This window comes from Pezoporus flaviventris, unplaced genomic scaffold (genome assembly GCF_033815535.1).
Source record: "Pezoporus flaviventris isolate CSIRO_AGI_PZ_B2104156 unplaced genomic scaffold, CSIRO_AGI_Pfla_v1 ptg000003l, whole genome shotgun sequence".
Classification (NCBI taxonomy): domain Eukaryota; kingdom Metazoa; phylum Chordata; class Aves; order Psittaciformes; family Psittacidae; genus Pezoporus; species Pezoporus flaviventris.
In genome coordinates, this window is record NW_026892551.1 from 9,597,370 (window position 1) to 9,613,259 (window position 15,890).

A 15,890-nucleotide genomic window follows, 5' to 3' on the forward strand; every position below is an offset into this window, starting at 1 on the left:
CTGTTTTGACAGTTCTCATTCTTGATCAAGCTATTAAAAGCCTAAGGGACTGTGGCTAATTCCTAAGGTATTTAGATATCAAATATCTATTGGTGTGGTGGATTTTCCCCTCCTTCAGCCAGCTGCAAATCACATGGTATTGATGTAATAGGATGCTAATTATGTATAACAACACTTTATTTTAAAGTACCTTTAGTAACAAAGAGACCAAGAAAGAACTTCAGGTTTTGTTTTTTAAAGTGTGCATTCAGCATCTTTTTGTAGCTAGAAAGATAGAAGTACAAAAAAAAAAAGTCAGTATACATGGGAGAGAGATGCAGCCTCAATCTTAGCAAAATTAGAAATAAGTATATAATAATCAGATATCTGGGAAGACATTAAGTGGATGGCTTCTTAGCTAGATAAATAGCATCAAGTGACATTTTAAGCTACTTGAATACAACTCACCATAGGGAAACATACTACGTTCTGTGTTCTGGCTTCACTCAGTCCCAGAGGAATGTCACTTTTTCACTTGTTTGTTTTGAGGGACTCATTTTATTTTTGTCAGGTTTGAACTGAAAACAGGCTGTGGCTTCCTAGTGAGATACCTCAGAAAAATAAATATAACCTCTCTTTGACCTCATGAACAGATTTCTTCCAGCCTATGCTGCACTAACCTCTCTGTTGATTTGTTGGGTGTTTTTTTCTGAACCAGAAAGTCCTTCTTACAGGGCCAAAAGTGTGTTTTTAAAGCTAGTGAGAAACTTCCAAGTTATCCTTTGCTCTTGTTTTATTGTGAGGATCAGTGAGGAGATGCTTTAGGCAGATTATTCATTGGTAATGAGCTTAAATGAGATAGTGTACTTAAAGAGCACTCTTAAATCATGAAAATAAATCTTACCAGGAAAAAGTCAGCTAAATAAATACTGCTGATGTTGACAAAACTTCCCCTGGACTTGCAAGCATACCAAGAGGAGCTCTGTCTATAGTTTTCTTAAAACCTAGACTATTTTTTTCCCATATAAAGTACTGAAAGCAACTTCAGCTGTCGAAAGTGTCTAACAGCATGCATCACCAGTGTTTCGTGGGAATTAGGAGTGGAAGGTGGTCAAAAGTACTGCATCTCTATCTCCTTTTCCTGTGAAACCAGATGACTGTCAACAAGTTTGGCAAAGATCTGCTAACTGGTTGCTGGCTAATTTGCCTCAGGGCGATCTACATTATAATTAAAAAGTCTTCTTTATATTTGGTGCTGTTTGGCTGGATTTGCTGCTAGAGAGCATTTTTTTCCTCTCTAAAGTGTTCTAGTGCTTTCCCTGCTTTTGTCCAGGTGGACTTAATTTGTCTGAAATGTTTAGATAGAGGCTAAACTCTGTTGAGATTGTAGTATGTCAAATGCATCCGTTAGCTGCAGTGCAAGCACAGTACTGAAGTCTGGAGCTTTGAACTCAACTGTTTAAGCCAACTCAGCTATTTAACTTAAATGAATCAGGAAATACTCAGTTGCTTCAGACAATAGAGCTACAGGCTTAAAACTCCTGGGAGCAAGCAGGGAGAAGATACAGTTTTGCCACCTGAAGATGTCACTGCTTGTACAATCCAGTTCTAGCCCCATGATCTGCGGTCTTACATCAGATGTGTCACGTGCATGAACTGTCCTGTGTTCACCTGCACAGCTGTTGCCATCTTTGTTTAACCTTCAGAAAAAAAGACCAGATGAAGTTACTCACCTTTTCTCTTGCAGGGAGCCAACCGAATGCGAGGCCGACTGGGAAGTGTGGACAGCTTTGAGCGCTGCAACAGCCTTGCTTCTGACAAAGTATGTAAGGAGCTTAGTTAAAATTGGCATGTTTGCAGGCACGGGTGTTAATGAAGCGTAAATTTGGCACTCTGCTTCTAGCTGAAGGAAGTAGCACAAAGCACATCAATTTACAAAACTCGAGATTTTCCACAGGGAGGTGCGTAGGAACGCTGGCATATATGTTGACTTGAAGATTCAGCTTTAATCTGTGGTTTGTTTGCCAGCCCTTTTTTTCTACACTTCTCTTGTTTTTACGAAAAGCAGGGAATTTCTGGTCAGCTTTTGGCTTGTTTCACTAAGGGAGTTAAAAAGGTCATATCGTAACAAAAAGAAATGCTCTCAAGGTTAAGAATCCTTTCTGTAAGTTGCTTTAGGGAAGTAAGAATTTTTGACCTAAAACCAGCTGTTGAGGATGCAGTCTGGGGCGAGCGGCCAGAACTGTTCACTTTCTTTTTATTTCCTGTTTTTAATGTTGTACCTCACGTGAGGATTGATTGCTGGTTTTCCCAGGAGGTGAAGATTCTGTTACGGTTTTCCTGCTACAGTTACTCATAAGCTGGCTGTGTAATAACAGTCTCTCTTCCAGGATATCGCTATGACGGCACAGGAAGTATGCTCATGATATGTCGAGGAAGCTAGCTAAAAGCAGTTTCCCTACTCTTTCAAATTCCTGTGTTTTCCTGATAGAGCCAGAAGTCTGGTAGGAATGCCGATCCATGTGAGAGGATGCCCGGAGTAATTAGTATGTTGTTTGCGTTGCATATACATATTTATTCCTCCCTCCTCTTTTTTTTTTTTTAAGAAGAGCACTGCTGGTTTGGAGTAAATTACCAAAGGATGTCTGGTTTTGGTGATAATTAGCATACAATAGGCCACGACCAAGAAGGGGGAGAGGCTCTGGGTGCCCCAATGCGGCGTGCAGCCGGTGGGGTTAGGCAGGAGCTGTCGCAGGGCGCAGAGCGGCAGGCCTCACTCTGCCAGCACTTCCTTGCAGGACATCTCACCAGGCGATTCCCCACCAGCTACTCCTCCATCGTCCCCCGTATCCTCAGCCTGGCAGCCGTTTCCCGAGGAAGGCTCGGACTCCCCCCAGTTCAGGAGACGTGCACACACCTTCAGCCACCCCCCATCCAGCGCCAGGCGCAGGATAACCTTCCAGAACGGGAGGTCCCAGAGCGTCCGGTCCCCACTGCTGCGGCAGACCTGCGTCGAGACGACAAGGTGAGTCACGGCGTGCCGTGCCACGCGACTGCTGCCTCCTGCCACTCACCTCTCTCTTTTTACAGAAGCTGCTTCTGCACTGCTATGGGTCCTAGTTATTTATTTATTTTCAGCCTGTCTTATCTACCTCTGGGTAGTTTGGGGCTTTGCAGTAACTTGCTAATCCCTGAATTAGCAATTCAGGAGAGTCATCGATCCAGTGAATTGATTGGTCTGCTAGATGCTGGAGCCCATCTGTTTATTTATTTATTTGCCACCTGTGAGCTGAACCTTTTTGGCAGTCAGGCCTTTTGGAGAAGAGGTCCTCACTGCTTTTAGCCGCAGAGATGGTGGCCCGACAATCTTATGCCAGGATGAAAGAGGCACTGACAGCTTCAAGTGTCTGTGTGTTAGCCGAAGCTCCCAGAGAGTATGTCCAGAATTAACACTGATGAGGAATTTCATGGAAGGACTGAAGGATTAAATACTTCCACTGAACTGTGCGGCATGCCGTTTCCCTGTTTGCCTTTCTGCACAGCTTCCCTCTGTAACTTCTTTCCCCTTCCTTTTTGGAGACACTCCAGCTATTAAGATGTGGAGGACAGTTCTTCAGGAGTTCCTTCACTCAGTCAGGAGAGGTCCCCACAGTTCATTGTGGGCCTCTTTGGTTGCAGTTTCTTTCTCTGCCTCTATCCTGGCTATTTGCAGTAGATGACCAATTCAAAACAGATTGAGGCACAAAGGAGCTGATCTTTTTCTTTTGGAGGAGCACTTTCTCCAAACTACTCATGTGCTTCAGTGCTTGACTGCAATTTCACTTTTTAGTCATTCTAAAAATGACTTTAAATAATAACTTCTCAGCCGTCTGATGTCTAGATTAAAACATAAGTGTGAATGCCACACCAGCCCGTAGAGAAAAGCAAAAAAGTTTATTCTGTTAAAGAGAATGGAAGAGGGTGAAGGTTAAGAAGCCAGCCTTGAAATAGCTTTGTTACATTGTGTTTCTAAAGAGATAAATAGTGTGTTTTTTAGTGAGATAAGCTTTGGTTGGTTTTTTTGCACTTACCATGTTGTATGCAAACAGGAAACCCTGACAGCTCAGACTGAAGGACTTGCTGACTTCACTTCTTTGTAGTAACTTTTAAGAAGTTGCTGATTAAAGTAGCATCATCAGCAGATTCTCAGTCAAAACAGTTTGTAACAACTTGTTTCTAGGCTGGGACTTTTTCTTCTTTCCTAGTGAAGATTAATAAAAAATGTTAAGTAAAAGAAACTGAATTTTTATGTCCTCCTCCAACATTTGTTACTATTATTAAGTAACGTTTAACTGTGTCATAGGAATATCTTGATTTAAGCACTTCACAGAAATGTATCCAAAAATACAGCATTTAAATAATCTATACTTTCTAATGTGTTCTAGCAATACATGTTATTAAAAAAAAGCAAGAGAAGACTGTAGGGAAGAAACAAAGTGGTTCATGCTACTGGAAGCAGATTTCTAAGAATATTTTCTGAATGTTTCTGATTCTTTATTCTGACTATGCCTTGAGAATAAATAAGGCTAAAGAAATAATGTGGTCTGTCTTTTCTGCAGTTTCAGTGAAATGTTTCTTTAAAGAAATCATCTGTAATAGCAAAATCAGTATCAGCAGGAAAACTGCCCAGTAGTGCACTTGATATATTTTATCTTCTGGGAAACAAAGTTATTGGAAGCCAAGAGGAGGTACTTGGCCAGTATCTTTCATCTGGATGTATTGTTGTTGTATCCAAATCCGTGCTGACCCATGTGCTATGTTCTCTTGTTGCCCGCACAGTCCTGTTGTTGGGGTTCGGCGCGCTCTCAATGAGAGTGAATCTGCGTCACCTGGTCTCCCCTCGTCTGTCTCTGCCCCTTCTTTCCTGAAAAGCTTTTACCAGGGCTCAGGAAGGTTGCTCCAGCACTCAGACAGTGACTTCTTTAAGAGGTGAGGGCATTGTCTCCTGCCTAGTGCTTCAGTGCCACCAGCTTAACAGGATGCCCTGTGCAGTGCAGCTCATGGGATGTCTTCCACTCTGCCCCGTGCTCCTGCATTTCTAACAGACTTCTTAAGTACTTGATGCAAATGGACAAACAGGCTTTTGGCAAAAAAAAGCCTGTTAAAAATAGAGGCCTGTCTGCTGACATCTAGTAGCTGTGACCTCTTTCTGTTCCACCGTTGCACATCTGCTGCATTTGTTTGCCACTTGAAATGCAATAGGTTTTAGGAGTGTCACGCCAATTTAATGCTTTCTCTGCTGAATGCAAACCAGCATGTGTTGCTGAGATCACTGGCATGTGAAAATAAGCCATAGCAATGTGAAGAGTGTACTGTACTAACGTGGGATGCCTGTGCATGAGGAAGGGGAAACACCATGTTAGCCGGATGGTACTAGCTATGAGATGTTTAGAGAGAATCATGAAATAACTTCAAATTGGAGTCGGGAAGAAGCAAAGATACAGGAAGGCCTTTCTGACATCAGTGTGAAAGACTCAATTATCTAAATGAAGTCACACTTCTTACAGTAAGAATAGGCTGTCTTTCAGGAGGGTACTTGAGGAAACTGCCTATGGATTATCTTTCTGTAGTAGGCCTGTAGTGACTAAGGTGGAAAGTTTTGAACTTCATGATGGGTTTTTTTTGCATTTATATTTCTCTTTTGTCAGTGAGAGCTCCCTTTTCCTTTGTCAGTCTGTCCTTGTTCACTGAACTATACTTGTGTTTCTGTTACTATTCATCTCTGAATGTAGCTCTGCTCTAATCATTCCCAACAGAAAACTGTGGAGTTGTAGAAGGTGCTTTTGTCACTGTTTCTCCCTGGAAATTGACGGTAGAGATTTCATTTTTACCAGAACCGAAAGTTGATGAGATCTGGATTCTGGGTGTAATTAGGACTCTAGGGAGATCTTCAAATTAGAAGTAATTCCCAGAAGATCATTGTGTTTCTACTTAGGTTTTATACTATACAGGTTTCTGATACCAGGTAATCTTCAATTTGTGCAAAAACTTTTGTGAAAACTGTAACTTGCTACCTATAGATCTTGCTGGGAGCAACTGGGCCTGAGCTGTCATGGTAAGCAAATTGCAGTGTTAAGGGTGAAGTGTTGGTGTCTAGTTGGGTTCATGAAGTGAATACATCAAACACAGAAAGAAGCGTCAAATGAATAATGCTGATGTGAAAAGAGTGACTGAGGTAATAAAACTGTCACTTGAAAATGCCTAATGGAGAATAAAATTTATTGTCCAGCTGTTGGTGGCTGAAACTCTTTAAACTTTCCCTGATTCCCTGATTTAGCTTGCAAATATGTGTTGTGCCATTAGGTTTATAAATGTTTAAAAATTGACATTTTTTATGGTGTTTGGGTTTTGTTTTTTTTCTTTGGATATTTTTCACAGAGAAAACCTTCTATTCCAGTAGTGAGGTGTTAGAATTCCCATGTGAATGTATGTTATGTTGGAATTGTGTGTCAGTCCTTTACAATCTGAAGACTACAAGCTGTTCAACTGTTAGGAACCCTAATTAAAACTTCAGTGCATTTTCCTTTCTAATCATGGTTACTATACATTCATAAAGTGTATCCTAGCCTCATTGCACTGCAGAAAAAATCTTTATAGTCTGACTTTCCATATCATGCAGCTTTGAGATTACACATGAAACAGCATGCAGCTTTTCTTGGTGTTCTGGTGAACTGCAGGATCAGAGACAGTTTCAGTTGGGATTAATTTTAGAAAGATGTTTGATTTGTAGCAGTCAGAAAGGCCTATGCAAAGAGCATCAAGCCAGGGTCAGCTGGGCAGCTGGGTGTTAAGAAGTAACTCTGCTTATTTTATATGTGTCATTTATGTATTGGCTGCTGTAGAGAAGATGATTCTGATCCATGTATATCACATTTGGCATATGGTCACAAACTCAGAAACTGAGACTAAGGTGTTGGAGATACAGGGTACAGTGGCTCTCAGCTGATTGTAGACATCTTCATCTCATCTCATCAATGGGGAGAAGTTGGTGTGTCTGCAATAGAGTTTCTCTTATCCTAGATTGTCTTTAATATTGTGACATTTACAAAACTGATCCTGCCTGTATATCTACCTGGACACTAATACAGCAAGATGTGCCTGTCATTGGGAACATTTTCATTTAGAAAGCATGAATCATACCCTAAAAGTGTTGTGACCTCCATTAAAAAGGAAACCTCAGTTGACTTGCTAGGGTTTAAATGTCTGTGTTTGAGATACATAGAGCCAGGAGAAAAAAAAAATATTCTCCAGATAAGTTCACTGTGGTAAAAAAAAAATAATCATTTTTCCTCAATGTTTGTAGGAAAGCTGAGGTTTTTGGGTTAAATTCTAATGTTCGCTACTATGATGATTTATGTGGAAGAGAGAAAACAGCAATGTTTTCTGCTTTAAGGAAGGAACTGTATAGTGAAGTTGGGCATAAACACAATATTAGTAAGTGCCTTCAGTATGTTTTTACTGCATTGTCAATTCATTTATCTAGAGAGAAGTCTAGGGTAGAAGTGGTCTGCATAATCTTGGCTTTTGACAAATGTGTTGTACTGCGTTTAATATTGAACACAAGCACCAGTAAGGATTATTAAAAATATCCTGCCAACATGGAGGTAAGCAAACAGGAATTTGAGAGCATAATCTGTTTTTGAACTTTCATTCCTGTAACTTCTGGAAATTCTGGCATTGATTCAACAGCTACTCCTGAAAGCCAGGCTTGTGGAAGAATCTATCTGGGGTTTTTAATATAAACATAAAAGAACCACTTTTAAAAATTTGATATCTTTAAGCATAAGTTTGACTAGCCCACACTGTTTGTTCATTACATTGTTATGCAAGGATAGTTTAAGCTGCTTTATCACCACTTGAATTTAAACAGATTGCTTTTTTAAAACAGCTTCATTTCTCATGAAGAAAGTAAAATACTTAGGGATGTTCTTCAAATAAAATAGCAGAAAATAGTTATTCAGAATAAAAACATGACAGGAGTGAGAACTAAGAGAGAGGTGTAAACTGATCGACTAGTCCTTTTTCCTCCCAGAAAGGAGAAATAGTTCATCTGTTTCACTTACATAAGGCTTCTACCACCTAAAGTCCTAAGAACTGAAATACTAGCTTTCTGTACTTGGACTGGGAGATTTTGTACCGTCACGGCCTCCAAATTGCAAAGTTGATTCAGTTGCTCCTTAGAGCAATCAAGAGAAGAAATTTGAATGAAAGAAAACTAGGCAAAAATGCCGACCTTGTCATGAGCAGTAGTAGTATTCTGGAGTCAGTTGGCTCGCATGTGCTCAAGTGCAGAATAATTGAGATAAGTATTGTATAAAGACTTCACAAGAAAAAGGGTAGCTTTATGCGGTTTTGAGTATCCATCTTTGGAAGCATTTTAAAGAACGGTTTTGGGAAGAGATATAGGTAATTGAAACTAAGCAATAAGCATGTTTATAATCTGAGCAAGTTTTTGGAGTTTCTTCTTCCCTTTTTTCCCCTTTTTTATTCCTTCCTCTTTTTTTTCTACCCCTAAGCTAACAGTCTCATGTTCCTACTATGCATTATCTGATAGTATAGTGAATGGGACGATGCTTTGTTGAAACTGAGTTGCAATTACGTGGGATAAAACACTTAGATGATCAGTACTCTGTACTCATGAGTACTTCGGTAATTGCTTGCAACAGCTTAAAGGATTAACGTACAGCCTGTGTTGCCTTCGCAAGGTGTGGCGACCTGGTTCAGGACCGGCACGGCGACCAACCCCAGGCTGCTTGGGCCATCAGCTCACAGACACCAGTGTGGTGGACGGCAAATGGCGTTTATTACTTCGCAACACAGCGTTATATACTCTGGGTTTACAGCGTCACTTCTGTCTGCTTACATCACAAGCTACATACTATTGGCTATTAAACAGGGGGCTCTATCTTGGGGGCTCTATCTTTCCATACAGCGCGATATCTTCTGGCCGCCAGGCCCTAACTACCTACAAGCCTGAAATATTTGAGGCACTATATTGAATTTATAGCTTTTCACTTTCTATTGCATACAAGCTGATGGGTAAATTTTGGTTTCTGTGTTGGGTCAGGAGCATAGGCTAAGTAGCCTTATGGGGAACCATTATTCTTCAAAGTGAACTGTGGTGCATTTGTCTTAAATATAGAGTATTGCGTTGTCAGTGTTTTCCAGAGGTATGATAAGTGATTAAAATAGGAACAGTAAGTAAAATGAATTGGAAACACTCAGTTTTGTGGTATTTCTCTATTGAACTATTTGGCTTTGCCCTTTCATATGTTTGTTTTACCAATCTCAAGTATTCTGGTGCAGAAGTTGTACCATAATCTAGATGTCATTTTCTTAAAATAAATAAATAAAAACCAATTCTTGCAATCATGTCCTAGTTTGCAGTTCAGTTCTTAAGTATCTCTTCTGTAGTTCATTAAGATTTTATGTACTGCTGTCTCTTAATTTGCAGTGCATTGACTCCAGTGCGGTTCATTTTGCTCAGTTGCTGGTAGGTTGCAGCAGGACAGGAACTTATGAAAAGTGGTTGTTTTTGTCTTCTTGGAGGCTATGTCACTGTATAATCCAAGAAATACTCATCCTCTGCCTTGACTCAGTGTCTCAGCTCCATAACCCACAGTTTATAGAGTAGTTAGAGATTTCTTGTTGAGTTGGCAACTTTTTCTTAAAGTGGAAAATGTTATTTAAAAACTGGAATTAATTATTGGACTATTTCTGCTAGTTGATCTTGCAGTGTGTTTCACATGTAGATGTTTAGGCCTGTGTGTTGTCAGAACAGGGTCTTTTCTTAAGAATTCTTAAGAATTCTTCCTGTGAGTGTTGAGGTTCAGTATCAGTGCCGTGACAGGAAATCTGTGAAAGTCTCTGTTTCCCCAGGTTGGGAGGTAGTGAAAACTCTGCTCTGCTTTTCAGTAGCAATGACTGAGCTCCATTTAAGAAGTTGCTGTTGTTGTTTTGGAGTTGCTTTTGCTCACAGTCTCTCCTCTTGCATTAATAAACATCTTCCTATTGCAGGGAGTGATAGCTAATGGTCAGATATACTTTTTTTTCTTTTATCCACACCCTGTTCAGAGGAACTGAATGAGGTGTTGCTGGCCTGTCTGAGCAGAGCAGCTACTTGCCTGGCTGCTTAAATCCGCAGCTACCTTAGAACCTGAAGTAATCTTGCAAGTATGACAAAAAGTGAAGCCAGCCAGTTAACTTGATGTATGAAAGATGGTAAAGTCTAGGGAATAAGTATTGTGCAACTCCTCTTTCAAGGTGGGGAATATGTAATTGAATTAACTCCTGTGTTTTTTTGCACCAACTTTCTGAACTATTTCACCACAGGGTCGTAGACACTGCTATTCTACTCTGACTTCTTCCTGCTTTTACTCTGTAGGATATTGTTTCACATCTTCAGATCTAATATTAAACTAGGACTTGGTCTGTCTGTCTTGAAATTATGAAAATTCTTAGCTCCCTTTCCTAAATCTTGATGGGTTCACAGGTACCGTTGCCTTCCATTGAATATAGGAAGATGTGTGCATGACACTTTCAAAAGCTTTTCTCTAATTGCTCATCAGACAGCTCTTTGAAAGAGGAGTTAATTAATGTTAGCTGCTTAAAATAGCAGGGGAATTTTAGAAGGGAGGGTTTAATAACAGAAATACCAGTCCTCAGAACTGTATGATCTGCACACTTCACAAGGTAGCACATGTGACTAACTTATCCCACTGTAAACTCTGTGGCTTAAATGATGTGAACAGCTTTCATACCCCAAAATAGCTACCCTCTTATTCTGACTTTCCTGTAAATTCTACTACTGTAAACTGAACACTATTCATAGAATCATAGAATAGCTAGGGTTGGAAAGGATCTTGAGATCGTCTAGTTCCAAACCCCCTGCCATGGGCAGGGACACCTCACACTGAACCCTGTCACCCAAGGCTCTGTCCAACCTGGCCTTGAACACCACCAGGGATAGAGCATTCCTAGGACTGTCTCTATGTTTAGGAGCACAGTAGCTGAATGTAGGTTTTTGTACTTACCAGTAGAAAGAAAGCATTCCCTTGGTATGTAGCTTCCATTTAGTCAGCCTTGGGATGACTCAGTTTTTGTGTTCTTACACGTGATATGTAAGACTTGAAACACTGAGAAGAAGTTCCATTAGTTATTTATAGAAATGTGAGCTATAATGATTACTATATCCAAACTCAATACCTTATTTCCAAGAGTTGTTGGACTGAAATACCTTTGGGAAACAGCACCTCTAGATTCAATATTAGTTTTGTAGTCTTTGATTAGCTAGCACAAGCAGTGGTTACCCCATTACCAAAGCCTGTGTAAAAGTTAACTGAAGAAGATTGTCACAGAGTTTTCTGTTGCTGTTTTGGTTAGTGCAATATGGGGCTCTACTAATAGACCAACCACTAATAGTATGATGAATAGGGAACTGAGGCACGGTAGAAAATAAATCAGGAGTAGAGAATAATTCAGACTCTCTCTTATCCAGGGCTTCTAGTACACAGCACTGCTTAGGTGGTACCTAATGGTGACCAGGTGAACTTAAAGACATGATTATTTCTCTGCCAGGTTATGGAAGCGTGGTCTGATACCTGTGTATGATACTGAATGCAGTTTGCTCACTGAGGCTTACAGATGTCATGGAGCTGTTGTAGATCATTAGCATAGGGACAGCTTTGATTACCAAAAAGGCCAATTTTAGCTTGGTGGATTGTCATTCAACACAGAGTATGTGATATGAAAAGTGCTGATCAAGATGGTGTTTCTCATAGACTGGTGTAGCTGATACTTCATAATCTGTGTCTCCTTTAGTCCAAGCCTGATGTGGGGAGATGGGCTGCAGCTGGCAAACTGTGATCATCTGCAACTGACTGGCCGCTAAAACTTACCGTGTTAGGCTTCCCTTTCATCTAGCTCTTTCTAGGGACTTTGCACTGTAGCATGGAAATTCTTCACAGCATGAAGGTTTGAGGGTAGCTACTGCTGTGTTGATTTAGCAGTTTTCCCTTAGAAGAAGTTGCAGACCCAGCTCCCCATATTTGACACTGTCTTCCCAAGAAGCCTGTAGTTATATGTGACACTGTTGACATTGCATGGAAGGGTTTGTGGCAAATAATCAATGTACCCACTGCTATGAGAGATCTGTGCATCTGTTTCACTAACACAAATGCAAAATGCTGAGATATTTCTGAAAGTGGCTCACATACTTACAAAAGTTAAATATCCTCTCCCTGTCCTGTGGCAGTAGTCAGTAGAGAGGTGTGCTTGGTGTCCTCTTAAGATGACCTCCCAGCAAAGCTTCCCTGTATCCTCTCTTTACCTCTTCCAGCAGAATAAGCTGCTATTAAAATTCTTGTGTAAATATATTTGTACATGACAACTGGGGAGGAGATCAGCTGCTTTCAGGTCATCGTGGGGTGAACTGTATAATACAAGAAATACTCATGCTCTGCCTTGACCCAGTGTCTCGGCGCTGTAATCCATATAGAGTAGTTAGAGATTTCTTGAATTTGAATTAGCAACTTTTTCTTAAAGTGGAAAATGTTATTTAAAAACTGGAATTAATTATTGGACTATTTCTGCTAGTTGATCTTGCAGTGTGTTTCACATGTAGATGTTTAGGCCTGTGTGTTGTTAGAACAGGGGTTTTTCTTAAGAATTCTTAAGAATTCTTCCTGTTTGCAGAGGCTCTATTCCCTCATCCGGAGATGCTAATGAAATGCGGGGAACGTTGGGCTTTAACTGTGCACATGAATTGTCCACTTCTTGAAGCATATGGAAGAGGCTGCATGAGAAGGCCAGAATATTGCCTTCAGTGCAATATTCACCTGTGAGCTCATCACGCCATTTAAAGTGGCACCAAATAGAGTGTTGTGCTCTGTTAAAGCAGCATCTTGTGCTTTTAGGGGTATTACATCAGATCGCCCCTATATGACCAATGTGTGGCAAAACAGAACCTTTTCTCTTAGCTTTCCATAAAGTTTAGCTTTTATTCTGAGCTTCCAGCCAAACACTGTATGAATGCTATGCATTCTTCTTGGTGTTATGTAATGCAAACTTCACAGCACTGTGTTACAGGGAAATAATTGGACACTTCCACATTCAAGGTGAAGCTCACATACAGCACACTTTGCCTTCTAGAGCTTCCCAGCAAATGCTCCTGCAGGGTTGGTTGACCATTAGATAGGCTTAATATAAGGGTTTTTTTTCCCTTCCAAAAATGACTGACTTCGATCATCTGATCTGCTTTTTCTTTCCTTCAGTGATGGGGAGGGAAAGAAAAGAACATCAACTGTCTGCAGCAGTGAATCTCTAAATGCTGCGGGGGCTGCGCTTACACCTCGCCGCATCTCCTGGCGGCGGAGAATATTCCTGCAGGTAGCTTCACCTATGAATAAATCTCCTTCCAAGATGCAGCATCCAGGTCTGTGTGTGCTTTTAAAGAAAATAAACAAGCAGTTGTTACTGAATAGTTATTACTGTAGTGAACTGCAATGTGAAAATATGAAAGGGAGAAGGGAAGCAGCTTAATACAATATTCTTGCTAGAACCTCACTAGAGATCCATTGTGCTTAGTGGGCTGTAGGTCTCTGCTGGCTTGAATAGAGGATTCTGTCATCAAGATCAAATAAATTGCCATCTGCCATGGCTGCACTGGTAGCAAGGAAACGAAGAACTGCCTCTTGCTGACAAAGATATCCTCTTTAACAGTTAGCAAATTTTTACCCTAGCCTGCTTACATAATGCAAACAAATGGTAAATTTTTTGCCCTGTCTTTGTGCTGCACACAGCACCTGTGGAGTGTGTTAATAAATCTTACATCTTTAGGTCATTTAAGGTAGAAACCCCTGAAATATCTGAAATCCTGCTGTGTTGATAAAGACCTGTTGGCAGGATTCCCAACCATAGGTAAATTACAAACTCTATATTTAGTGATCATAAGGTGCTGTAGCACTCCCTACAGTGCACCTTAGCAGTGTAGGTGGAAAAAATTGCTTTTAGTATAGAAGCTGTAGTAACTCGTAGGAGTAAACAAGCTCAGCTGTAGAGGAGACTTTATGGATAAATACCTCCTTGTAACTACAGAAGGAGCTCATAGGGGAAAGAGTTGAAATACTGTGTGACCCTTTAGTTAGCTTCATTTCACTTAAATGCAGCTTTGATTTAAATAAAACACTTGGTTTAAAAATAATTCTCTACTGTTGAACTGCATTTTCTCTGTCTTTGGAATCAGCACCTCACTGCTGAATGTGGAAGACAGCTATTTTTGTTCTGTTGTGACACAGATTTTTGTGATAATGTCAAACAATCTGAGTTTCCTATAGTAACTTTCTGATTCTTTGCAGATGGTCATGATGGAAGTGAACTGTTACCATTATCGCCGCTTGCTCCACCCCTGGAAGAGGACCCTCTTGCTGTAGTACTGCAAAATGAAGATGGTCCAGATAAAACTGGAGAGAAGAAAAACTCAGAAGAACTACAAAGTCTGTGGAGAAAAGCCATCCATCAACAAATCCTGTTACTTCGAATGGAAAAAGAAAACCAGAAGCTGGAAGGTTAGCTATTTAGAAAATATCCCTAAAAACTATTATAAATTCTGCTACCTGGAGATGAAAACCATACTGGTGTTGGGCCCCTCAAACAGAGATGTGGTTCTTAAACGTTTTGGTTAACAGTGCTAGAAAAAAATGTCTTTTCCCAGTCCTTTCTCAGAGTCTACCAGGTTCTCTGTCTGCCTGCCAACTCTTGCTGAGTCACCTTAATCAAAGAAGAAAGTGATAACCTTTCATTTTTTTATGCATGTTAGGCAAAGGTTGCTACAGTCTATGATGTAGCTGACTAAGTCTGGGAATTTTGATGTGGAGTCAGGGGAACAGATGCCATGTGGACACTTAGGTATGGTAAACCTTACTCTCTGTGTCTTGTTTCAGTCGTTTGCAGCACATGGCATTTCTGTCCAGGCTTTCTGTCCTTCAGTAGCCACATCATAGTGGTAATTTATAAATATTTGAATCCAAATATGACTTCTGAGTGACTGGCTCTTGAGGTATGTCAGGAAGATCTATTTTTGGAAGCTGAGCACTGTACACTGATAGTTGATTGCTGTTCCTGAGGGATCTGAAGTTGGCCATGCTGACTTGTAAGCTGCTTGATCTTTTGCCTGATATTTCATTATTATGACTCTTCATGACTCAAATGAAAAACAGAATGCGGTGTCTATCCTACATCATAGAAGTTCTTCAGTATAACAGACTAATTGCTTTCAGTGCAAGTTGAAAATTTCAGATGTTCTCTCTGCAATTGCTGCCCTCATCTTCTCCTGTCTGGTCTATAACCTCATTATATGGTAGTCCGATTCTTCAAACAAAATTATCTTGTTAAGGTCAGTTAACTCTTTATCGTTCTTTAGTGATGCTTACTGAGAAGGCAGGGAGAGGAAAGAAAAACAGCAGGACAGGAGTGTTTCCATATCCCTAACAAGTCTTCATCCTTGAATGTGTTTCCTACACATGTAGTGTATTTCTCTCTGCACTGTCTCTACAGTTTGTCTCCCTGTGGACACATGCTTCTGTGGAAACCCCTAGATTCATAGGGAATGCTTTCAGAGAAGTCTCTTCTGACTTCAGCCAAAAATTTGCTTTTATTGTTTGTCGTGGTTTAAACACAGTCAAGTAACTCGTTCACTCACTTCCCTCCCTTCTTGCCCTCCCCCTACTCCCGGAGGGACAGAGAGGAGAATCGAAAAGAATGCAACTCCCACGGGTTGAGATAAGAACAGTTTAGTAACTAAGGTATAACACAAATCACTACTGCTACCACCAATAATAATAATGATAAAGGAAATAACAAGGGAAGAGAATACA

At 40.4% G+C, this 15,890-nt stretch overlaps 1 protein-coding gene across 2 annotated transcripts in view; it reads left to right on the forward strand.

Moving 5' to 3' along the window:
- The window catches only part of TBC1D4 (TBC1 domain family member 4), a 50,487-nt gene that overhangs the window by 19,539 nt on the left and 15,058 nt on the right, over nucleotides 1-15,890 (forward strand). Inside the window, exons 9-13 of one of the 2 annotated variants that reach the window (XM_061445265.1) lie at nucleotides 1,727-1,801; nucleotides 2,778-3,004; nucleotides 4,798-4,947; nucleotides 13,290-13,450; nucleotides 14,373-14,582. In XM_061445265.1, coding sequence (XP_061301249.1) covers nucleotides 1,727-1,801; nucleotides 2,778-3,004; nucleotides 4,798-4,947; nucleotides 13,290-13,450; nucleotides 14,373-14,582 — 823 coding nt within the window. The remainder of the gene's footprint in view (nucleotides 1-1,726; nucleotides 1,802-2,777; nucleotides 3,005-4,797; nucleotides 4,948-13,289; nucleotides 13,451-14,372; nucleotides 14,583-15,890) is intronic. The other variant, XM_061445266.1, reaches the window with a different exon arrangement.